At 52.3% G+C, this 23,909-nt stretch overlaps 10 protein-coding genes across 10 annotated transcripts; 5 read left to right on the top strand and 5 right to left on the bottom strand.

Annotated features, from left to right (window-relative positions):
- Positions 1-753: 753 nt before the first annotated feature.
- On the bottom strand, positions 754-2,492 carry J4E79_000456 (uncharacterized protein; the record flags this gene model as incomplete). The annotated part of the gene is made up of 2 exons (XM_049349372.1): positions 754-2,027; positions 2,441-2,492. 2 exons carry the CDS (start codon positions 2,490-2,492, stop codon positions 754-756), a joined length of 1,326 nt encoding a protein of 441 aa, XP_049216159.1.
- A 996-nt stretch (positions 2,493-3,488) lies between these two features.
- On the top strand, positions 3,489-3,944 carry J4E79_000455 (uncharacterized protein; the record flags this gene model as incomplete). Its single annotated transcript, XM_049349371.1, has 1 exon — positions 3,489-3,944. The coding sequence occupies one exon, from the start codon at positions 3,489-3,491 to the stop codon at positions 3,942-3,944; it is 456 nt and encodes a 151-aa protein (XP_049216158.1).
- A 649-nt stretch (positions 3,945-4,593) lies between these two features.
- On the bottom strand, positions 4,594-5,748 carry J4E79_000454 (uncharacterized protein; the record flags this gene model as incomplete). Its single annotated transcript, XM_049349370.1, has 5 exons — positions 4,594-4,766; positions 4,831-5,149; positions 5,206-5,581; positions 5,639-5,646; positions 5,704-5,748. The coding sequence occupies 5 exons, from the start codon at positions 5,746-5,748 to the stop codon at positions 4,594-4,596; spliced, it is 921 nt and encodes a 306-aa protein (XP_049216157.1).
- A 535-nt stretch (positions 5,749-6,283) lies between these two features.
- J4E79_000453 (uncharacterized protein) lies at positions 6,284-7,444 on the top strand (the record flags this gene model as incomplete). The annotated part of the gene is made up of 3 exons (XM_049349369.1): positions 6,284-6,319; positions 6,398-6,718; positions 6,776-7,444. 3 exons carry the CDS (start codon positions 6,284-6,286, stop codon positions 7,442-7,444), a joined length of 1,026 nt encoding a protein of 341 aa, XP_049216156.1.
- An 808-nt stretch (positions 7,445-8,252) lies between these two features.
- J4E79_000452 (uncharacterized protein) lies at positions 8,253-10,331 on the bottom strand (the record flags this gene model as incomplete). The annotated part of the gene is made up of 2 exons (XM_049349368.1): positions 8,253-10,163; positions 10,314-10,331. 2 exons carry the CDS (start codon positions 10,329-10,331, stop codon positions 8,253-8,255), a joined length of 1,929 nt encoding a protein of 642 aa, XP_049216155.1.
- Positions 10,332-10,690: 359 nt separating this feature from the next.
- Positions 10,691-12,675, top strand: J4E79_000451 (uncharacterized protein; the record flags this gene model as incomplete). The annotated part of the gene is made up of 7 exons (XM_049349367.1): positions 10,691-10,744; positions 10,795-10,862; positions 10,911-10,979; positions 11,027-11,888; positions 11,941-12,164; positions 12,217-12,481; positions 12,562-12,675. 7 exons carry the CDS (start codon positions 10,691-10,693, stop codon positions 12,673-12,675), a joined length of 1,656 nt encoding a protein of 551 aa, XP_049216154.1.
- A 1,482-nt stretch (positions 12,676-14,157) lies between these two features.
- Positions 14,158-15,285, top strand: J4E79_000450 (uncharacterized protein; the record flags this gene model as incomplete). Its single annotated transcript, XM_049349366.1, has 1 exon — positions 14,158-15,285. The coding sequence occupies one exon, from the start codon at positions 14,158-14,160 to the stop codon at positions 15,283-15,285; it is 1,128 nt and encodes a 375-aa protein (XP_049216153.1).
- A 134-nt stretch (positions 15,286-15,419) lies between these two features.
- J4E79_000449 (uncharacterized protein) lies at positions 15,420-19,427 on the bottom strand (the record flags this gene model as incomplete). The annotated part of the gene is made up of 5 exons (XM_049349365.1): positions 15,420-15,572; positions 15,622-17,999; positions 18,099-18,788; positions 18,853-19,300; positions 19,371-19,427. 5 exons carry the CDS (start codon positions 19,425-19,427, stop codon positions 15,420-15,422), a joined length of 3,726 nt encoding a protein of 1,241 aa, XP_049216152.1.
- Positions 19,428-19,959: 532 nt separating this feature from the next.
- J4E79_000448 (uncharacterized protein) lies at positions 19,960-20,836 on the top strand (the record flags this gene model as incomplete). The annotated part of the gene is made up of 3 exons (XM_049349364.1): positions 19,960-20,093; positions 20,153-20,572; positions 20,623-20,836. The coding sequence occupies 3 exons, from the start codon at positions 19,960-19,962 to the stop codon at positions 20,834-20,836; spliced, it is 768 nt and encodes a 255-aa protein (XP_049216151.1).
- Positions 20,837-21,574: 738 nt separating this feature from the next.
- On the bottom strand, positions 21,575-23,841 carry J4E79_000447 (uncharacterized protein; the record flags this gene model as incomplete). The annotated part of the gene is made up of 5 exons (XM_049349363.1): positions 21,575-21,757; positions 21,809-22,157; positions 22,209-22,571; positions 22,623-23,275; positions 23,329-23,841. The coding sequence occupies 5 exons, from the start codon at positions 23,839-23,841 to the stop codon at positions 21,575-21,577; spliced, it is 2,061 nt and encodes a 686-aa protein (XP_049216150.1).
- Between the last annotated feature and the right edge of the window lie 68 nt (positions 23,842-23,909).

The raw sequence follows: 23,909 nt of genomic DNA, 5'->3' as shown, positions 1-23,909 counted from the left end.
CATGCCCCAGATTACTAGCATCGCATCTCAACGCATACACGAATACCCTCGCCCTGCGCATCCACAACCGAAGCCACGCCCTTGTGTCTATCCCTGCTGTCTCTGATTGGAGGGAAGGGCGTCTGTATCGGGATCTCATGGTCAACCATGTCATGGCAGAAACATTCCGATAAAGGTCAGGCAACTCTTGTAGCCCATGAGATTGCGGACTCTTTATCGTTGACTTCTCGAGCCGTGAGCATCTTCACCAGCTAGTGTGGCATCAGTACCCTCCTCCACGTCCTCACCAGACCCATAAGCTGGACATCACTACGAATACACTTCATCGAAGTGACGCGATGTGTAAACGATACAAAGGGCCGAGAGAACGATGTGTATACTCCAACTCACACGAGCAGGACTAGTCTCCACGAGTGTGGATGACAATGTTTCACAGGCTGATCAGGGACGCGACGTTGATCTACAGAGAGACCTACATACGGTCGGTCTCCATCTTCCCCGCACGAAGCTCCGGGTTTTACGCGTTCCGTAGCTCAAAGGTAGAGAACATGCCAGCTGGACCAACGATGAAGACAGGTTAGAGAGCAAAGCAGTAACGAGATAGTAGACACGTGGATGGGTATCATTGCACTAGATTGTCATCGGTACTAGCAGACCGGTGTTGGTCTGTTGTCTAGATCATACCTATATCCAATTCTATATATACATCGTACATCATTACTTTCATTACATCGTGACATCAATCCAGCCACCTCATCCAGTATGTATCTTGAACCTCTGCTTCACTTGTTTTCTGCACATGGGGCACTTCGTCGGCCGCACGGGTATATGGCCATGCTTTACCGGAACAACGACATCAGCGCACCACTGACACATGACCATATGCCCGCAAGGCAAGACAGCTACATCAGCAAGCTGCTGATAGCACACCTGGCACGCGAGTACCTTTGTCATTTCCGCGTCCGTCTTTGGCTCTGGCCGATCAGGCTGGCTGTCAAGCGACACGAGCGGTAGTTCTGGCTGCGGAGGGTCGACGCGCAGGAATGCGCGCGCTTCAGCGAACCTGTGCTGGAGACGTGTACTGCGCATGCCGGGCTCAAGGAGAGCCGAGGCGCGCACATTGGATAGTATTTCGAGCGCCGACGCTACAGTTGCGGGTCTGGTCGCTGCATCCCCACCGCCGGGCATTGCTAATATTGTCTCTAGATCAAGGTCTGGGCGGGATACGTCGTTGTTCTCAAGATTTGGGCGCCGGGGCGCATAACTCCAGACTTGGCTTTCTGGCTCTAGAGTCTCTGCAAATGACTGCGACTCTCGCATCACACCCCATAGTAGCTGTTCCTCGATTTCTCGTCGATCTTGTGGGGATAGGCCGTCCAGTGGAGGTGCGATCTCGGTCCCGTCTGCTCTTCGTTGGTCGGCCTGGCGTTGGCGGGCGTAGGCTCGTGTGTACATTTGTGTAAGCGGTGACTCGTAGTCGTCCTGCTCTAGTTCCTCCCGGGAGCCGAACACGCGTGCGAATCGCTCTCGCCGATTTTGTTGCTGCGCTTCTCGTCGAGTCATTGGCCGTGGGGGCTCTGACGGCTCTTCCTGTATTTGAGGTGTGACAGAAGTTCGTGGTTCTGCTGGTGCCGTGGGCCCTGTGTGCGAAACCTCCATCTCCTCCGTCTCTTGCAGCAGGTCATCCAGCGCGTCTTCTAGACTCTGGTGTGGCTGCTCTGACCGCTCCTCTTCAGAGCTTAACCGTCTTCTTCTAAGTCGATTCTCTGGTCTGCTCGCATCATTCTCTATGCCGGCCCTCAACTGATCCAGCGTTCGCGGAAGGAAGCCAGGGCTGACTTCCCGAAATGGCTCCCCTATCACAGGCATGCGTTGCTCGGTCCCATCTGGCAGCTTCGCAATGCGATAGCCCTGGTGAAACTCCCACCATCGCTCTAGGAACTCGGTCTGGTCAGGTATCTCGGGTACGCGTGTCTGGGAGATTTCGAGGGGAGGTTCGGTAGCGGCAAGACGATTGCTCCAGAACTCTAGTCTATGGTCAGCCCACGATCTGGTAGCTCGAGATTCCATCGAGGGTTATTGTACCTTTGCAGAACCAGCAATAGCCTTGCCACCTTGTGCCGCGGTTCACAAAGCCTACTCCGTCAATGTACACGCGATACGTCCGCGAGTGCACTCTTTCGTCGGCACATGCGCAGCAATTCGGGGTAGAGGTCAATCGGCAGCTTGTGGCAAGCTTGTGCGGACAGTGTGTGTCCAAGCGTGGGCAGTCAGCGGTCAAAGTGCCCATAATGAGTCGGCGGGGGGCTTGGTTGTATGTCAAATGCTGATATGAGAGCTGCAACGCCCAGTGCACACGCTAAAGATCCAAGAAGGCTGAGGCTTTGGACGTGGTGAGCAAACAAATGCGTGAAGTTTGGCGGGTGGCGCGTCGACATACTCCGCGTTCCGCGGTCGTACTTGCATGCATACGCTCTGGTGGGGCGGAACATGGGTTCGATGGGGGAAGTGGACCTAGCGTCATGTCATTCCCGCGGCTTGACACTTACAATAGACTGTGACTGACGGCATTCCCAGGCCCGAAGCTCGACTGCCGCTTGCGTACCCGTCATATCAGGCATTGCTACGATCTGTGTCCGTTGACTGTTGGTCACAACATGCTGTGCGTGGCCAATCGAGTGCTAGCGTCCAACAGTTGATGGCTCACAGCTGTGGATGGGTCGCAGCACCAAAGACACAAATGCTCCCCTGCCCCAGCTCATTCATACATGTCTCGAACACAAGTCTTCACAGTTTCAACGAAACGCGTATCTAAGCATCATGTCCTCAATCGAATCTGGAATAAACAACAAGCCTTCACAAGAACACCGATAGGCTCTGAACATCAAAAGATTTAATGGCAAGCCCTTCGAGAAATCGATACCCGTCTACTTGCCATGGAACCTCTCGACAGAAGAAGTCGAAAAACTCTCTTCAGTTGAAGCGACAGGTCTTGAGAAAGAGGGAGAGAAGATCAAGCTTAAGCTTGCGCCGCCGACTGAGCTATGTTGGGAAGGTGCTCGAAATCACGAAAGTTCTCGTGGCGTTGAGCTGATATGAAAATCTCAAGAGAGAAAGAGAGTTGCTCTCTATGCCCAGCGACATCGATAGTGAAGTCAAAAGAGCAGTGTCGAGAGGAGTGGTACAAAAGGCAGCTGCATTATCAACACTGTAGATTGTTCGATGGATGCATGGGTAGTTTCAGCAAATTCATCTGCTCTGAAAACTATCTCATGATTTGCAATGAGTACACCCGATGTCTAACCAGTAGCTTCTGTGAAGACCACGCGATGTGTGGGTTCTAGGCCTGACAGCAAGCAACACCGTGTAGTTTCATCACGTGTCGAAACACAAACGCTCCTGTCCAGGTGCTTATCAGCACGAGTCACCACTTCAGCAAATGTAAATATTGCCAAGATCCTGGTCCACTGCCTATTCGTACGCAAAAGATGGCGCCCATTTACCTCATCGTCGTCACAAAAGCCACAACCTTCTCTCGCGCCCTCTACAACATCGTGTCCGCAACCCCCGAAACCCAGACATGCGCCTACCCCGAAAACAACGAGGAATTCTTCTACATCAACATACGCGTCACACACCCTACTACCAATCGCAGCACAATTCTTAAGATGGAGGTACTCAAAGAAGCCCACGTTCTCAGCGTCGAAGTACCCGGTCGACAGAAGACACTGCCGCTGGCCGAGCAAGCACTTGGCAGCCGAGTCGATGCAGAGTATTCGGATAGGAGGCTAAAGAGAGAATCTTTTGAGATGGTGTGGAGGTTCGAGCAGGCGGATGAGGTGGAGGACAAGTATCAAGACGAGGCGAGGAAAGTGAGTGTGGATATTATGGCGAGGGACTTGAAGACTACTTGGTGGGATGTGTACGAGTGTGAACTTGGTTGAGAGCGGGGATGAGGATGAGCAAGAAGGCAGTAGATTTGAAGTTGTATGGTGGAGCTTGGCTGGGACATTGGGATGAGGTGTTGCGTGTGACAGGTAGATCAGAAAAGATAGAGAATTGATATAGTACTTAGACCGGAAAGAGGGATGCATGGTAGAGTGGGTCAGAAGGTGATTCACCCTTCTTTCTTCTGCGCATGATTCAATGTAATGACCGAAGCTCCACAGAAAGTTCACAGTTCGACAAAGAAGCAACAGTAACGTATGGCGATGGTGTACTACCTGGTTATGCACAAGTGAGCCCTGGAGATGTTGGCAGACTGTGGGACTGGGGGCACGGAAAGTCAAATACATCGTCTTGACTAGGCCCTCGCTTGAGAGAGGGGCGCCATCGTCGCCGTCCGCCGCTCGGTGTAATGCGCCTTGCTCCGGACCCGTGAGAACGGTTCACGAGGCGTAGCGCTCGTGCATAGCGGCTATGCAAGAAGAGCGCGGAATGCCACGGCACATGTACTCTAGACTGCAAAACCTCGTTTCGATATTCTTCATTCAGTTTGACGTCGAAGGATTTGGCAGGGTATGTGCCAACCGAGAAGTGGATGTTAGTCATTCGCATGCGAGAGTAACATCTCGGCTCCATCTCGGTGTAACATTACACGTCCGCCCCACCCTCTACGGTCGCGCCGCTCAAATTGCCGCTTTTGAACTCATCAACTATTTTCTCCATAGTGACCCATTCCACTCCTTCGTGCCCGTTGATCCACTCGATGAGCCTCTCATGCAGTAAGATGACTTGTGGTTTGCCGCTCACCTGTGGATGGATACCTAAAGTTGGGTGTACGAAGTCAGTCTCTGTTCCCTATACCGCTCGTCCAGGGATGTGACTGACTGATTGGGAAGATGAAGCTTCCGTCATCAGGACATTCGCGATACAGAAACTCGAATTGTTCCTTCCACAAGCGCTCGATGACCGCGGTATCGACGAAGCCATGTGTGCTTGGCTGTGTAAGCGAGAGCTGGAAAGGTGGCCAGTCATCCAGATGCCAATTTGCAGGTATCTCCACGACTGCAGATGGCTTCAGTGTTGACATGGGCTTCATCCAATGAGAAGCTGGCTTTGATACGTCGGTCTCTGTATACGTGCTGAGGTGCGGGGAAGGAACGTAGTAGGGCTGAGAATCATGGTGCATGAAGGAGTGATCGTATTCCTACGGTAGGTGTCAGCTCTTCGTTTACGCCTGGGTTCAAACAATGATAATCGTACGATTCCGAACTCTTCGAGAAGCTTGATCGTTTCTCTACTCGTGCTCCAGGCAGGTGCAGTCCAGCCGCGCGGTCTCTTGCCTACAATGTCTGTCAAGACCTGTATGCTCTTCTCCAGAACGTCTCGTTGCTGTTGTTCGTTCAAAAGGGAAACGAATTCGTGTGTGTAGCCGTGTAGCCCAACTTCATGGCCTTTTTCGACGATTTTGCGTATCTGATGCGGAAACGACTCCGCGGAATGTGCTGGTATGAACCATGTTGTTTTGATATTGTATTTGTCCCAAAGCTTCAGTAGACGATCAATGCCTACAGTGGCACCAAAGACACCGCGGGACACATCGGTTGGGTTGGCAGGGGCTCCAGTCTTGGTGTTTAGCCTTGGTGTGTTGTTAGCTGGTGCTCATGAGACACTCCAAATGAATCCAACGTGCCACCCGCTCACCTGCATGTGTCGGTAATCAGCGAGCATTCGAACGAAGATGGCACACGCGTTACTTACCGCGTCGATGTCAATACCATAAGTACACAGCACGCGTTTTGGCATGATTCCTGAGGCAAAATTGAAGGCAAGAAAGTCGTTGGCTATGGAGCAACGCTGAGGGAAGCAACAGAGTGCAGGCGAGATGCAATGCCCCTCTTATCGCCAACTCCGTGTCTTTTCAGACGCCATAATCCGCGGCACAGTCGTACTTGCCATGTCTGTCCGCGGCTGTTTCGATACCAAGGGAGCGGTTCACCGCCCGTCGCTGATATACTCCGAAGCACTAATCAAGCAGGTAGTAACAGGGTTTCAACGCCGGTGGATTAGCTTGCAGTGGTCCATGAACTGCATTCGTGCACATGCAGTGCAGTTCGCAGATAATTACTCATGCTGCACCTTCACGGCGAATAAGAGACGAAGGAGCGCGTGGCGTAGCTCGAGACGGAATTGAGCGCACGTCGAAGGCGGGGCATGTGCGTGGGATTGCCGAAAGCGCTGCCGCCGACAGATAGACTTTAGCAACTTATTCCTTCGAATAGAAGTCTAGACTGCTTCTTGTACATCTTCTCGTCTGATATTTGTCGGGTTGTCGTACACGATGCTGTTTGTCGAGTGCAAGGGCACCCCCTATGAGGTAAGTGTGACGCGTGACGTCATCACTGCTGCCGCGACGAGACGCGACAGCGACCAGGATCATGCTGATCTCGCACAGATTGGCTACCAACACGGTAAAGCCGCAAAGCTACAAATTGCTCGTTGCATCGAGTTCTACGCGTGCCTCTTCCTCAAGAACTGCAAGAAGAGATGGCCGCAAGTCCTCCAGCACGCGTCGACGTTTGAACAGCGTGCAAAGGCGCAATGGCCAAACTTCCACGAAGAGATGCAAGGCATTGCCGACGGCTCCGGACGCGAGTTGCTAGACATCGTAGCGATAAACGTCCGAACTGAGATCAACTTTGGTTTGTTCAGCGATGGCTGCACTGCCCTCGCGTGGCACACCCAAAACCGGGCATGGTTAGCGCAGAACTGGGATGTATGCAGCACCTCTAGAAGAACACGAAAGCGATGATCGTATGCTGACGGTGCCCAGTGGATGACCGAGCAGCAAGAGAACCTGATTGTTACCAAGATCGCACAAGCGAACAAGCCCACTATAATCCAAGTGACCGAGGCAGGCATAATCGGGAAGATCGGCTTCAATAGCAGCGGCGTAGGCACCTTGTTCAACGCCATAAAAGTTCACGGCGTAGATTCTACCCGAATGCCCGCTCACTTTGGCTTGAGAATGGCACTGGAGAGCGCGTCAGTCGACGAAGCAGTACGCAAGCTGGAGAGTTTCGGCATGGCATCCTCAGCCCATATTCTCATAGCTGATGCAAACACGTCCCTGGGCTTAGAATTCACAAAGAGCACTTTTGCGCACGTGTTACCAGACTCTAGCTCAAGGGTCATCCACACGAACCATCTGCTGCTGGATCACCCTGGCGAAGTCGATACTGTATGGCTCAAAGACTCCATCACTAGGGTTCAGACAATGGCAACGAATGTTGGAGCGCTGGGCTACGAGCCAAGCTGGGAAGACGTGACTCAGTTGTTTGCCGATCAGCAGAATGCGCCGGGTGCGATATGTAGGTTTGAGACAGAGGAGACTGGAAGTGGTACCCTGTTCAACATTGTCATGGACTTGAAAAGCAAGAAAGCAGTGCTGAAGATGGGAATACCAACACAGCCAGAGGAAACTCTGAGTCTAGAGCTATAGGCCAGATGTACTGCATACTCGTCTTTATTTGAACACGATACCAAACTCTTACACTTCCACAGGAATGCGGGCAGTCAAGTGGATAGAAGCCCATAACTAGGATACGTTAGATGTGTACGCTCGCATGAATTGCCTGTGTCACTGCACTACGTGTCAGGAGATCTATGTGCTTATCGAAAGTCGTCACACGCGACACTGATGTAGTTGACTGCGTCTCCAATTTGCCTCTCGAGTAAAGACGTCTTGTGACTATGTAGCCGGTATGTGTATAGGGCAGTTCTCGTTCGTAAACGAATATGCAGATACTCTGCGGGTAAATGGCCCGTCCTTCCCCACCGCAGCGTGGGGGCTCAATGCGCTCTGTGTTGGCAGTGCAGCACTCTCGGCGCCGTCGAATCCACCCGACACATTGGTAGACGCTGGACGTGACCGGGCGACTCCCGTGCCGCGTGCCCCGCATATGGGTACGCGGAAATAAGCCACGGCGGGCTTTGGCGAATGTAACCTCATGACTATCGACTGTGCGCCCAAAACGTGTCCAGTGACGTTTGGTTGTATGCATATTCACACATGTTGAAATCCAGTCAAAGTGTTATCAAACTTGATACTCGGCGGAAGTCTAGAACAACAAAGTACCACTGAAGAGATGTAAACCCGCGACCCAAGGGTATTTCATTAGTCCGAACCGAAAATGCGCAACAATTCCACATGCTAGCTAAGTAAATCAGTACAGTGCTGTGTTGTCATCAAGCTGAAAGACGTAAATGCCGGTGAGAGAAGAAACATGATCGAGAAACGCCAAATAGTACTACAACTCCGGTGTCATGTCCATATTATCATTTAGAGAAAACTCCGCATTCCAATCAGAGGGCGCGAGATTGTAAGAGTATGCACCCAGTGGGTCTGGTGCATCGATCGCTGAGGTAGGGTTGAAGACTGTCCAGAACTGGTAAGCCTCATCGATTTCTGTAAGTATAGAGGGCGGCACTTGATAGTCGTAGAGATTGCTCGCATCAGAGACCGTTTGGTGCAGTGTTGGCGGACAATAACTAGCTCTCTGATTCAGGAATTCGAGGTATTCCTTCTTGACCGGAAGGAGTAGTCGTTCGTACTCTTCGAAACACCTTTTCGCTGCTGCCCATCGCTCCGAGATGGATAGGAAGCATTTCGAAAAGACGTGCATCCATTCTTCAACTTGTTGCCATGAGTATTGGTCCGCAACTTCTTTCGGACAGCGCTGCAAACCTTGCAAGAAAATGAGCGCACAATTGAAGACATGATGGCATGGATGGAAGACGTATTTGATCTTTCCCGCTTCTGCCTCAGATTGCTGAAAGTAGCCGTCAGCAACCTTGACGGCATTGAGTAGAGCGATCATCATTTGCTCTTTACTTGGGTTCGGCAGTCGTCGAGAGGTGCGATGCAACAAGGACAAGACGTAAGGGGTTGCGATGTCGGAGTATAAGCGCATCTCAGTCCATCGTGCATTCAAGCTACGATCTTTGTTGGCCTCTGAAGCTGCATATATCTCGCGTTGCCAATCTGACATTGCATTGATAGTGTGTTGTACCCACTCCTCCAACGAGGAGCACTCTTGAGATATAGGGTCTTCATGCCACAAGACGGATATGACGTCAGCTTCGATGAGGCGAAAGCGACAAATGATACGCTGCGTGAATTTCGATAGTCGTCCAGTCGGTGATATGCTAGACTGCGTAATGGCGGTGTCGTCAATCTCCATGGGAAAATGAACATCTATGCGCCCAACCGGAAGACTTGTAGGGCGTAGAAATATGCAGCAGACGCCAACTTCCATCTCCCATGCACACCAAAATATACGTCGTCGCATGTCGCGTTGGTAAACGGAGACTTTAGCATCATTGGGCAGCTCTTGGTGCAATCCGAGGTCAATGACTGCTTGGCTGATGAGACCTGTCATGAGCCATAGATCGGCCATTTTAGGATTCAGGAAGATGTATTGGGTTAATAGCAGTATAGCTTGTAGTCCAGCAATATCGTTGGTTGCAACCTCTGGAATCCATTGCATAGCGTGTCGAACTAGCTGATAGGCAAGGTCGTTCGCCTTTTGCACATTATTCCGTGCGCTTGTTGTTAGCGAGATGGCCATGATGATGCAGACTATGTATCGATTTCGGAATGAGTCTTCATTTGGCGTTGCTGCTTTCTTGTGGTAGATGGAGTTGAAAGCAGTTGTCACGTCGTTTCGATGGTAGATGGGGTATTGTGTGATGACGCGATCTAGGTAGTTTTGGAGTAGTTTGTTGGCGCCAACCTCGTCAGGCATGAGGTCATAGAACAGCCCTTTGGTCTGCTGAGGGTTCAAGATGGATCTGGGGTGGTTCTCATTCAGATCGTTGGAAAGAACAGGTCCCTTTTTCGAAGGCAGCCTCGTGCCTCTGATGACGCACTGGAGAAAGGGCCGAGGTTTGCACACACCGAGGAAAGAAGGCGTGATGTCTTGCATGACCTGGTTGACGAGGCTGTCGGCGAAGGCACATTTCTCTGGACGCCAATTCCCCGGCCTCGAGTCAGATGCGTGAGAATCTGCCGGAGATGACAGAGTAGCACTTGACTGTCCTAGAGATGGCAGCGTCGAGGGCGTGCTGCTTTGGCCCTCGAGCCGCGCGATGTGCGCTTCCAGAAAGTCGGCAATAGAGCGCGGAGCTTCTTGCTGGGTTGAAGAATCGAAACCCACACACTGGACGCTAGCATCTACGCAACGCGTGCAGGCGGGAACCTTGCCATCACACTTGATGGAGTCAGTACATGTATGACGGGGGCAGAGGAAAGCGTCTACCGAGAGTTTACGCTTCCGACAGCGAGCACAGGCCAGCACGCGACGACGGACTTTGGTGCGGTTCTGCATGGCCAACCTCGAGCGTCTGGCGTCTGTACCACGATGGCGCCGTTGTCATGGCGGAGATGAAGGACTTGCTGGCGGTGATGATTCCCGATGGCTGTTGTTCTCGAACGAAGGACGGGATGCTGGCATGTGGGCGGACTGTGGGCACGCGGGATGCAGGCGGCCGGGGTGATCGCTTCTGTGTTGGGACGCCCTAGCCAGATAAGATCGTCCTGCTCGCCATCCACTCCGCCCAGGCCTCCCATCGCGTCTCCGACCATTGTCGCTGACATGACGACGGCGCGCGATGGATCGTAGTACAGACGACAGCTCTGCTAGACCTTGACCCGTACCTGTCGCCTCCTTGCAAACTGCCCACTCCGATGGCCGCCGCGACCTCGAAGCCCCCCACGCTCGATCTAGATGCGCTGATTCAGGTAACGCCGCCGTCTCCGCAATTCGCCATCGTGCACTTACACTTCCCCAGAGTCTCCCCGCATGCAAGCGATGCCGAGAGTGTCGCCGCGGATGCGATACCTTATTGCCCAAGTGCAGGTACATGGCTTCTCTGTCCCACCCTGCGCGTCCTGCTAACGTTGTCAGGCAATGCACCAAAGCCGGCGTGGAATGCATGTTCTACGACCACGGACGCAATCAGCTGCTGCCACGAAGGTGAGCAGACGAGGCTTGTCCTCGAACTCGTACTAAGACATGCCCAGCTACATCAGCGAGCTAGTAGATCGTGTGCGCAATTTGTCCAGTGGCCATGGGTCGCCAGCGACATCCGGCGGGCTCACGGACAATGGCGCCTTTGCTACACACGTCAAAACAGAATTCATCGCTTCTGAAGTTCCTCGATACGAACATCACTTCGCCGAAGCGGGAAACAGCTATCGATACCTTGGCGCTGAATCCTGCCTTCTCAAATCCCCCAGACTACACACTGCGCACGAAAATCGTGCCGTGCAGACTGACGAAGAGCTTGACGACTGGCACTACAGCAACAAAGATTCGCCCGAGAAGCAGTATGAGCTGGTGCAACTCTATCTCGAAACTGTGCAACCTATATATCCAATCTTGGATGCATCGCTCCGCTATCTCGGACCTGACGTACCTGGTGACCTGACGGACACCGAGAAATTCTCGTTGTATATGATATATTCCATAGCATGCTACATCCTTCCCAACACTCGTAAAAAGCAACCTCCTGATACTTGCTGGAACCCTAGGGGTAGGCTCACATACCACCAGGCCAATTCCATTAGATACCGGGCCCTTGCCACTCAGTACTTTGCAGATGCTATGGAACACCTCGAGTTAGCAACAATGGAACCAAACATCGACACAATCCGGTCGGTTCTTCTCCTCGCTATCAATAGCTCATTCGACCCAATAGCTGGCAACATTGGCCAGCAGATAGCTCTCGCAGGCCGTCTTGCATTCGATCTCGAGTCGAAAAGAGCGTTACAGGAGCTGGATCCCGACGATGTACAGCTACTGCGAGCCATGCACATGACCATATTCTGTCTTGAGAACCAGATTGCATCTACACTAGATAGACCTGCATTGTTTCCAGAGCCGGTGAGTCTAATAGCTGTGCAACCTTCTGGAGATTATGGCTCATCTATGGCAGGATGAAGAAATGTGTTTCGACAAAGAAAAGCCCGCGGAATACCTCTGCTCATTATATCGCATGCAAAATCGCTTCCGCAAAGGCGACCACATCGCCAAGGAGAACGTCAAGAAGCTATTACCGCTATTTGACGAGAGAGACGAGCTACTCCCTGTCATACGCATTACCTTACACATAACACATTTGTTGCTGAATCCTTGTTGGGGGAGTGCATGGCATGTGCTGTACGTAATATCCGCATGCCTTGAAGGATGTCAAACTAACCATCACAAACAGAGAGGCTGTAGTGAGTTTCGGCGGCATCCATGTCTTCGTCACGCCACATTGGGTATACCGAGCAGGCACAGTGCTCATACAGAACATGCCGGCAATCTTTGGCGGGAACCTTATCCAGTTGTACTCCAACGCGCTCCTCGTTCTCGAGCTCTCTTCCTGGAGGTGGCCAAGCTCCGCTGCCCTCTCAGCCTCCCTAGTCGATCTCATGCAACACATGAAAACGAAGTATAGACCAGACTGGTCCGACAAACTTCAACAAGGCGACGTAAGAATATGAACTCCTGGCTAGTTGCGACTGCGAGCAAATCCCGTCTTTCATTTCCATCATCCTAATAGACCCCTCAGATGTCCTCTAGTTCCGCCGCGGAGAATATACGACAGACTCAAGCCCGGGGTCAAGGAGACATCGAAATCGTCCATTCCAGGTCCCGAGAATTGCCTCTCACTCCCCAGTCCTGATGTGAGGAATATCTGGATGCTCTCGTCTTATGAAATCGTTATAACTTGCGGCGATGCTTGTAACATACGTCGCTGGGGCAGAATATGTTGGGCCACGAAGGGACTAAGGAAAGCTTTGGTCCACCAGGCCAACGGGCACGTCTTTGTAACACGCATCAGGAAACAATGCACAGAGAAGGCAAATATTCGCAAGATCTATGGGATAAGGTCGGTTGCCATGGCATGCCATGGACTGGCAGAAGTTAGTGGCGTCCAACTACATGCGACCTATTACTTTGCCAACGAGTTACGAAGTACATGGCTACAAAACGATAAAATGCGCGTCCGTACATCTCTCGATCATAACTCTCCGCCAGAGACTACTTCCATTAAGGGTATTGGTCATCTCTACAATGTTCTCTTCCTTCGAACCATTCACGTCGATCTGGATGTAATTTAGTGTTGGATCTTTCGTAACGTTTTACATACTCACATCGATCAAAATGCCGCGCTCACGATAAACTTCTTCCACCGGCAAAGTTTCTTCCTCATATTCAGAGAAGCGCCGCTCAAATTTCTCATCGCTATCGTTGCTATCCCGGGCTCGAGCTGAATATCTGGCTTTGGCATTTTGTTTGCTGACGCGTAACGATAATACGATGTCTGGTTTTGCATTGGTGTTACTTCCGCTTGCGATTGGCAGATCTTTGGGAAATGGCCAGACGTTCCATGATTCTAGTTGCTCGGTGCTTCGTGGGAATCCATCCACCAGGATGCCGGCCTTGGGTGGTTGTTGGGACAATGCATCTTTGATTGCGCGCGCAATGAAAGGGTTTAACTCTTCTGATGTCAAGAACCCCTGGTTGTCGAGTTTGTCCTGGATAGTCACTGCGAGCGGTGCGTTGACATTTTCACGCATCCAGCTCCGCAGATTGTCGCCGACAGAGTAGTGTACCAGGTTATGGTCTCGAGCTAGGCGCGTACACAGTGTTCCCTTCCCCGCACCAGGTGCGCCTAGTCATGGGTTACTTTGAAGTCTAAAGAGAGAAGCTGAGCAGTATACCTAGTACGAACGCGATAGCAAAGCCGCGAGGGGATTCCTTGGTCTGATCTGAGGCTGCCATGGTACCGATAGCTGCTGGTAATGCGACCAGAAGAACTGTACTTCCCATCCGAGGTAGGGAGCGTCGCGGTGGGGCACAGTAAGATTGTGGAAGGTGCTTGGTATGTGCTTCCGGGGCGTTCCACTGATTGTTAGCCTTGATTGCCGTTTGTAGCAAGCGCCCCCACTCAGTATATCAAGGAAGTTGGGATCGAAAGCGAATTCTTGCTGTTCAAGACCCACATTACCCAGGCTCGGAACTTCCTCTATTAGGCCGAACCATCACTGCCTGTATAGAAGTTGACGCATCCCGCCCAACTTCCTCTTGTTTCTGAAGACTTTAGTTCTCTTGCAGCGACTATCACCCATTATCCACGTCGTCTCCGGAAATACCGTTTATCATGGTGCTCCTCTCACTTATCGCTGAAGTGCCCGCTCTTCGGTACTTTGTCGGGATTGTCCTCGCGACTTGCGCGTACGTCGTCTACAAGTCCACCGCTATCAAACCCGCCGATGTTCTCACTCCCGTAACACTCACTCAAGAGCCCTCTACCAAAGAGCCAGCCGTTGAAACGTCGGTTGTCCATGAGCCCTTGGATCCATCGAAGCCACCAAATGCGCCGGTATCAGTCAACTACTTCCCTTCTCGGGAGTGCAATTACAAATGTGGCTTTTGTTTCCACACCGAGACTACCTCCTACATTCTAAGCGATGAGAGAGCGCGAGAAGGTCTGAGACTGCTCAGAGATGCGGGTATGCGTAAACTCAATATCGCGGGCGGTGAACCATTCCTACACCCCAAGCTTCTCTCAAGCCTGATTCGCTATTGCAAGGAAGACTTGAGCGTCGAAAGCATCAGCATCGTCAGCAACGGGAGCAAGATCACGGAGAAATGGATGCGAGAGAACTCTCAGTGGCTGGACATTCTGGCCATCTCCTGCGACTCATTCGACGCGCAGACGAACGTCAAGATTGGCCGTGGTGACGACGGGAAGAACGTCGCTCGACTGTTCCAAATTGCCGAGTGGTGCCGGACCTTCAACGTCAAGTTCAAGCTGAACACCGTCGTAAACATCCACAACTGGAACGAAGACATGGTTGCCAATATCGAGAAGCTAGCGCCATTCCGATGGAAGGTCTTCCAATGCCTCATTGTTGCAGGCGAGAACGACGACGAGACCCGAAAGCGCGATGCAAGGACGTTTCTGGTCACTGACGAACAATGGCGCACCTTCTGCGATCGCCACAAGCATCTTCAATGCTACGTACCCGAAGACAACAATTCAATGGCCAGCAGCTATCTCTTGCTTGATGAGTACATGCGCTTCATGGACAAGGGCGAGGGCATGATGACAACGAGCGCGTCTATCCTAGATGTTGGTGTTGAGAAGGCCATGCAGCAAATCGTATGGGACAAGAAGTCTTTTGTCGAGCGTGGCGGCATTTACGACTGGGGTCGGGCTGATATGAAACCGACTGAAAAGACTAGCTGCGGCACGGGTCTCAACTTGAAGGAACTGGAGTTCTAGTCCGTTGGAGACGACATGAGCTTGATACTGGGCGATGTGGAAAGGTGGCTATGTATTATTCACACGCATGTCATTCTGATGCATGCAATAACTTACACACAGATGGATTACAATGAATGAACTACATTCCCCAGCTAGCTCTTGCGTAACAGTGCCAAATGTCCTCCAGCTGACACAGTATCTCCTGGTTTCACCAAAACCTTCTCAACCTGTAGCTTGCCCGCTTTCGCTAGCGTATCTGGCGTCTTGACCGCAATCTCCAGCTTCATCGCTTCAAGAATGACGATCTATATCATATTAGCAATGCCAGATGAACAACCACATGAATGTACTTACCACACTCTCATCTCCAATCTCATCGCCCTCGCTAACTTCTACCTTCCACACATTCGCGTCGACCGGCGCCTCAACCCCAACGATTGCCGGATCATCCAACAGCTTCTCCACGGTCCCTTCGTCAACCTGACTCTCAGCCTTCTCTTTCCTCCAGCGTTCCAGACTCTCGTTCTCGGCTTTCGTCATCTCTTCTTGGGCGACGGCTTGCTTCTCCCTGATCTTCCTGACTTCGTCGCTCGTCTTCTCGAGAAGCTGATTGTGCTGCGCCATATCAAACTCCACGTCTTCGTACTCCCACTGGTACTTTCCAGCACGGAATTTGCCTAGTAGGTCATCGAGCTCCTTCTCACTGACCTGGTAGAAAGTCAAGATGTCGAAGTCACGGAAGATCCAAGGCTTAGTGTCGAACCCGGGTTTGTAGGAATAGTAGTCCCAGCATGGTACCGTTCGGCCGGTCATCTGATACCCACCAGGTGAGTCAACGGGATATATCGACATGCAGGAGCCGGCCCATCCAACTGTGCCTTCGGGTGTGAAAACGCGACTTGGGTTCATCTTTGGGGCGGAGAGGCGTTGGCGCGGATCTACGGGCAGCGATACAGTGTTACCACAGAAGAAGCCGACAACTACTGCCATGAATTGGCCCGTGAGGTATATGTCCTTCAGCTGCTGTGGCGTGAAAGCGTTGTTCTTTGCGACGAATGCGAGATTGTCGGGTAGGTACGGTGCGTGAGGCCGCTGGTTAGTCATGTAGCGTTGAGTTGCTTCGTCTTGGAGTTTCGATTCGAATGAGATTGGAAGCCTGAAAACGCGGGTAGGGACTTTGGTGCTTCTCAAGTCGCCGAGATTTGATTCGATGGACTGAAGGTGCGCAATGAGCTCTGATCGAGGGAGCTTGGAACCGTTGTAGTGGAGCAGAAGCGATGTACAGCAACCCACGGTGTTGTACAGATTGGACTTGATGAGCTCGGGAGTGGAGTCTGAGTGCAATGCGTTCTCCAAAGCAGTGACGCGGCAACGGTGATTGAGATCGAAATTCTCATTCCCGTATTCGATCAGGATATGGTCATCACCTCCTTGACGATATCTGACTTGTGGAGTGCTATTGTTCTGCTCTTTCTCCCAAATGACCGCCTTTCCAATATCCCCCTCATGGAAGTTGCAGTGCGCACCTTGCATTTTCTCGATGCCTTCGAAGTCGCGTCCGCCGTTAATGGCTTGCTGAACTGAGTCCAGAAAGCTGTCATTTCTCTTTCTCTTCTTCAGTGCATCATCGAGACCAGCCCGGACATACTTCACAGTGTTCCCCGCCTTGAGCTGGCCCAGCTTCCACCAGTCGGCTTTAACGACTGTAGTAGAGCTGGTGAACCCACCAAAGTTTGGGCAGTCCACAGGAAAGATACACGGATCGTCTCCAGTCCAGTTCAAGGTGCCCAGTGGATAGCCGTACTCTATCAGATTGCTTGGATGCGCGCCTCCTTCGCCGCCATCTTTACGGGCCCATTTCGGTACCGGTCCTACCAGACGGATTCCGCTCCGCGATGCGTTGTGAGATACCTTCCACTCAGTCTTGTATATCTCCTCGATGAACTTCGGATCGAAGTAGCCTTCGTCGTGGGGTCCAACCATCGCTGTTATTTCCCAACTTGACTTGTAGATGGGGCGCAGCGTTTCTGGGAGTGAAACGCTAGTGAAAGCGTCTGGAAGCTCTCCCACTGTCTGTAACAGATCGCTTGGTGCCAGCGCCCGGCCCTGGTAGCCTCCAATCGCTACGAGCGGCGATGTCGACTTTGAGCCGAAGTATTCCGCAACAGACGGGAATCCCCCGAAGACTGCAAGATATGAGCGACAGCCCCCGCCTGTCGTCTTGCCAATCTTGAGCTTTTGACCAGCTTCGATCTTTACGCTGGTCCACATAGGAAAGGTCTCTTCGTCCAATAATGCTTCCATAGGAGCTCCACACAGCGCGACAATAGCAGGGCCAACAAATCTCAGTTCTGGTCCACTCAGCGTGAGTTCCAGCGCTTCCTTTGATCGCGGGTTCCCCACGAGCATGTTCGCGATCTGGAATGCGATCGGGTCCATGGGTCCAGAATGAGGTACACCTTTACCAACTGTTGGCCTCCCAGGAAGGTCTTGAATTAAAGTGTATGCTCCAGCCGAAATCACGTCGATAGCTTGAGGCGAGTACTTGAAGTCTGTGAGGAAGCTGGTCATGGTGTTGCCGTTCCTGAAGCGCGAATCGTCTAGTATGTTGGCGAGGAATTCGAGATTGGTAGGGGGACCGCAAATGGTAGATTGGGTGAGCAGCTCACTCATTGACGCGATTGCCTTGTCTCTGGATGGAGAATGGACCATGGCTTTCGCTATCAAAGGATCTGGTCGTCGTCAGTAAGGAACTGACTTACTCTATTAGGGTTTTGATATCGATATAGGATTCGCGTGTCCTGCATAGAGAGAAAGAAAGGGCATCGTACCGTAATTGGGAGTAATGCGAACTCCAGTGAAGACCCACGTGTCGACTCGACTGCCAGGGACGTCTTTCCAGGCTACCTTCTGCAGTAAACCGGGCGAGGGTGCGTAGTCTCTTAGCGGATTCTCAGCGTACACACGAGCTTCGATAGCCGATCCTCTCGGTCCTGAGGGTTGCATGTCTTTCAACGTCTTGCCATCGAGCCCGTGCTTGCCTGCTAGTTGTGCATCTGCTTGCTTCAGCATGAGTTCTACCAGGTCGACATCATAGCAAAGCTCCGTGATGCCGTGCTCAACCTGAAGTCGCGTATTCATCTCCAGAAAGAAGAAATCGCCAGACTTGTCATCGACGAGATATTCGATGGTGCCAGCAGAACCATATTTGATCGACTCGGCGAGGCGTACCGCAGCCTCACCCAGCTTCTTTCGCAGCTCGGGATGTCTCTCTACAAACGGGCTTGGACATTCTTCAATGACCTTCTGATGTCGTCTTTGGATGGAACATTCGCGTTCGCCGAAGTGGATGGCTTGACCCTGGCCATTACCGAACACCTGGACTTCAATGTGGTGAGAGGCAGGATAGAAGGCTTCGATGAAAACTCCGGGGTTCTTGAACAGCGTTTCCCCTCTAGATTGCACCATTCGAAAGCCGTTGCGAACCTCTTCGGCATTGTTGCAAGTGATGAGTCCCATTCCTAAATGTCGATGTTAGACGTTGGTATGTATCTCACATGTGGTTTATGGACGAATTTGACGTACCACCGCCGCCCCCGGTCGCTTTCAACATGACAGGAAACCCGATGCGCTCAGCTTCCTTTGCCGCCACCTCTTCATTCTCAACCAAGCCTTTCGTCCCAGGTACGATAGGAACATGAGCCTTTTCCGCCAGGTCGCGGGCTGTGTGCTTGACACCAAATGCATCAATGGCATCCGAGGATGGCCCGACCCAGACGATACCTGCATCACCGACCAGACGCGCGAAATGCGCGTTCTCTGACAGGAACCCATATCCAGGTATGACTCCTTGCGCGCCCCTTTCCTTAGCTATGCGCAGTACGGCTGCCTCATCAGTATATGCAGTCGCGTTGCTTCCTGGTAGCAAAACTGCTTCATCGGCATCTCGGACATGTTGCGACGCGGCATCGGCTTCTGAATAGATGGCGATGGTCTTGATGCCGAGTCTTTTGGCTGTTCTGGTGATGCGCACCTATACCCGCAATGTCAGTCGGAGGCTGTTATCGATAACGGAACAATTCCGCGGCTTCAGCGCCACATACCGCGATCTCGCCTCTATTCGCGATCAACAGAACTCGTAGTTTTTGCATTTCAGACATTGGAGCAAATGGTTCGCGAACGCAATCACCTCATCCAAATCATTAACGAGCCGGCTCCTTCTATGAGTTCCATAGTTGGAGGCAGGTTGCATGACCCCACCTTTCCGCCATTCCCCTTTCGCGCCGATATCTTACCTCCACCCGTTAGAGCGAAGGCGTTGTCATTGGTGCTTTACCAAACGCGTAGGCTTTCTCCCGGGGTGTCTCCGGTGATGCAGACGTCACCGCCGACGTTCGAGAGGCGGGGTCGATAACAAGCATCCATGGATTGGAGGATGACGCTACGCGTGCAGCGCGTTTAACAGCTGTGGGGAAAGTTCGACCATTGCGGGATAACGCCGAGTATGACTTTGGAATGGTACGAAAGCATGACCTCCGGTCCGAGCGGATTACTCCAACTACTCCAACTCTCTCCGCTACCACTACACGCGCATCTGATGACCTACTCGAGAACCAACGCAAGACACTTCGTACTCCAACCGTAGTGCTTCACTCTCACCAGCTAACAAATTTCTTCGTACAAGGGTCTACAATGCCAGCTATCAAGCATCCTGTAAAGATCAACGTGGATCTGGGTGAAGGATACGGAAACTTCAAATGCGGGCCAGATGATGAGTTAATTCCACTTATTGACCATGCAAACATAGCCTGTGGTTTCCACGCTGGGTACGTGAAACCCTTGTATCAATATCTTCAATTCCACTCTACTGACGACAAGTAATCAGGGACCCATTGATTATGCACCAGACAGTATTGGCCTGCAAAAAGCACAACATCAAAATCGGTGCACATCCTGGCCTCCCGGACATTCAAGGCTTCGGCCGACGCGAGATCAAAATGTCGCCGGAAGAACTGACAGCCGCTATTCGCTACCAAGTCGGCGCGTTGAAAGCGTTTTTGGATGCAGAAGATGTGCCCTTACATCATGTCAAGCCCCATGGCGTATTGTACGGGATGATGTATCGGGACAGGGAAGTGTGCCGTGCAGTTTATGCTGGTGTGCCCAAAGGAACAACAGTATTTGGTCTTGCGGGAACTCTGCACGAAGAGGTTGCGAAAGAGCTTGGATTGCCGTTCGTAGCAGAGCTTTACGGAGATGTCAAGTACAACAAGGACAAGACCTTGGTAATCGACCGTAAGAAGAGGTATGTTGCATGCGTATGCTTCCATTGAGTGCAATGCTGACTGTGTGCAGACCTTGGCTTCCAGAAGAGGCGAGAAAGCACATTCAGAGTCAGGTAGAAACTGCAACTGTCACGGCTGTTACCGGCGAGGAGCTGCAACTTCTTATAGGGGACCACGAGGTCTCGATGTGCTGCCACTCGGATTCGCCTGGGGCTGTGGAGATTGTCAAAGCTGCAAGAGAAATTGTTGATCAGTTCAACAGTAAGCACTTTGGGCAGTCTTGAGTATCGCGCGTTTGTAAATAGTCGGTCTTTCATTGCAAAATCAACGGGAGATATTATAATTTCAAGTTCAAGCATCATTACGGGAGGCTGAGTACAGGATTTGTCTGGCTAACACGGTATCGAGATGCTACCTTTCGATCCATTCAGTGAAGCTTAATACATACACAACCTTCCGAACACATTGGATTATTTGAAGAGTATTGACATTCTATTCACATTGAACTCCCCTGCCTTTATCCGGCCCCAAGTCATTCAAAAGCCCACGCTCCTATATCATGCATACATTTTCGAAGAAACAAAAGTCCAAACAAATCCAAGCTCTTCCTGTTATATACCAGATATGGGCTGTGAATGCAACAAGACGCCCCATATGCAAGCTGTTCATCGATCTTTCGCACGTTTCAATTCCCCATTACGGATGCCAACCATATGGTCTCAGGTGTGCGTGACCGGCCATGGAGCTATAATCGAACAACAAATCGGTCGGTTCGTTATCACGTTTGCAAACGCGGATGGGCTCATCGTGAGTCCGGAGATACCGCTCCACGCTGGTGGTGGATGCTCGGATGTAGGCCTTGTAACTCGACTAGTGCTGTCCATATCGGTTTCTACCGGACCTCCCCGTGTGGAAGCCTCCAGCTATTGTCGAGGCCCTGGATGCGAGCTCCGGCGGCGATGGACTGACAGCGCCTAACGGCCTTTACTGCACTGCTAGTGCTCTGCAAGTCTATTGTTGTATTATGAATCGCTTGCGTCGCCCATGGTAACGTCGCCAGCGCCCGTATCCTGCACGAGCGGTGAAGTTGCAGGAAGTATGGCGGACCGCGGCCGGTTGTATTCGGCGAGATGATCGGGCATACTCGCTGGTGTAGAGGATCGGGAGTCGAAGTCCTCTTCGGCAGGGGGCGAGAAGTCCCATACCTAGACGGATTAGTATGTTGTGGTAATAGTAATTGCGTGCTTCAAGCTTACCTCCATGATTGTCCGACCGCCCCGGCTGGCCATTATGACGGCCTTCTCTTCTTCAAACACCACCCTCCAAACGGCCTCGGCAGGGCTGCTTAGCTCTCGGACGGGGACACCGGTCTTTAGATCCCAGACCTTGACGCGACCATCGCTGCCACCGCTGACAATCCTGGTGTTGTCGAATTGTAGACTCGTAACGCTGTTGTCGTGGGCAGCTAGTCGATGAATAGCCTGGTACGTTGCGAGGCTCCACACGCGGACCGAGCCGTCTGATCCACCAGTTACAAGAATGTCGTCACGCATCTGAAGCTGCCCGACAAGCGAGGTGTGGCCCTGTAGTACAGCGAGGCATTTGCTACACGAGAGAGTTAGTTTCGATAATGTTGTGGCACGCGAGCGGACTTACCCATCATTGGGATCCCATATCCGGACACTGGTGTCCAGACTGCCTGTTGCAATCTTCTTCCCGTCAAAGGCGATCGCATATATCTGACTAAAGTGGCCAGTGAGTGTGCGCAGGCACTTGCCCTCGGATATGCTCCAAATCTTGGCTGTGGTGTCGTAGCTGCCGGACACAACGATGTCACCGTGTATTTCGAGGCATCGGACGCTAGCCTGGTGACCAATGAGTACATGCTTGCATAGGCCCTTCTTGAGATCCCAGATGCGCAGTGTGGTATCCCTTGAGCCGGATATAGCCGTGTTCGCATCGGACATCTTCAAGCATCGCACAGTCGAAGTATGACCGCGCAGAGTGAACTGGGGAAAGCTGACAACCTCTGTTAGTTGCTATCATGGGGAAGACGGCAGAACAACTTACCCAGTTGCGAGATTCCAGACGCGCACATCGCGATCGCATCCACCGCTGACTAGAAGGTCGCCCCAAGGCACCATAGCCCATACACCCATGACGTGTCCCTGGAGCGTCTTCTGATGGTCGCCGACAGTATCGAAGACGTGGATCTTCGCGTTGTCAAGTGCAACCACAATGTACTTGTTGGTCAGGTGTAGACTGGTTACTACGCCCTGATCCGGAGTAATCTGTCGCGCATCGCACACTCCTCCATTCCGCCACGCCGTCTCAACCATGTACCGCTGCTTGAAATGCGACCGGTATGTGGTTGCTTGTTGCTTTCGTTGTGAAGGTTTCCTCTTCGCGGCTCGGTCCAGGCTCTGCGTCCGCAGACCATCAGCACCGCCGTTGGACGGGCCGACCTCAAGGTGTTCTCTCGTAGCGACGTCCTCTACCCTCGGTGCGCGCTCGTCGTTCTGCCACCATGACTTTGAGTCGGTGTCCTCCATCTCGTCGGTTGTGTCGTCTTCCTCAATTCTTTCTTCTCTCGACAGAGCCCTGAAGGAGTACTTCTGGCACAGTAACCGCCAGGCGCTGTCGTCATTGACGAGTTCGCGCCACTTCTTGGATACCTGCGATGCCCGAGCGAGGGTAGTGGGGTCGTCTACACATTCCAGAATCTGTGCAATGTGTTAGCGATCGGGACTATACGGGGAATGTATACAAAACGCACTCTTAAGCAGAGTTCGGTAGGCAGAACCATGAAGGGGTCCTTCTTCAATCTAGGACTGACGAATTCGGCAACAAAGCTGAGCTCCTGGCTGTCGCACAAATTGAGCAGCTCGCCCAGCAGGCGCATCCGCTCGGCTCTGTTCATGTCGCCAAACTGCGCCCGTATGCTCTTGATGTCTCCATCTTCGTGTTCGGCGGCGGTGCTCCAGTCGGGCACCCGCTGGGTCGGTGTCGGACTCGGCGCAGGCGTAGGCGGTGAGGCGGGCGCAGAGGGGAGGAGATTGTGCGGTATCGTCGAGCTCAGGGGGCTGTTGGGTGTGAGTATGGGCCGTGGTGCTCCCGATCGAGACATGCGGCCGGGCTTGCGCGGGTGTGGTGATGTGTACATGGTGGAGCGCGAGGACGAGGCTGTAGCGGTGGCAGAGGCGGCCATGTCGGTGTCAGAGTCTTCAGTCGGCGGCCCTGGGGCATCTCGGTCTTCCCGGACGGGTGTGAAGTAGTCTGACGAGTCCATGACGGCGGTCTTGCAGACTTCGGAAGCGGTATGGCGTTCCCTAGACGGCACGGCGCTCTCTGTGTAGC

This window comes from Alternaria viburni, assembly GCF_023758015.1.
Source record: "Alternaria viburni strain BMP 2772 chromosome Unknown scaffold_1, whole genome shotgun sequence".
Classification (NCBI taxonomy): domain Eukaryota; kingdom Fungi; phylum Ascomycota; class Dothideomycetes; order Pleosporales; family Pleosporaceae; genus Alternaria; species Alternaria viburni.
This window is presented reverse-complemented; position numbering and strand designations above follow the sequence as displayed.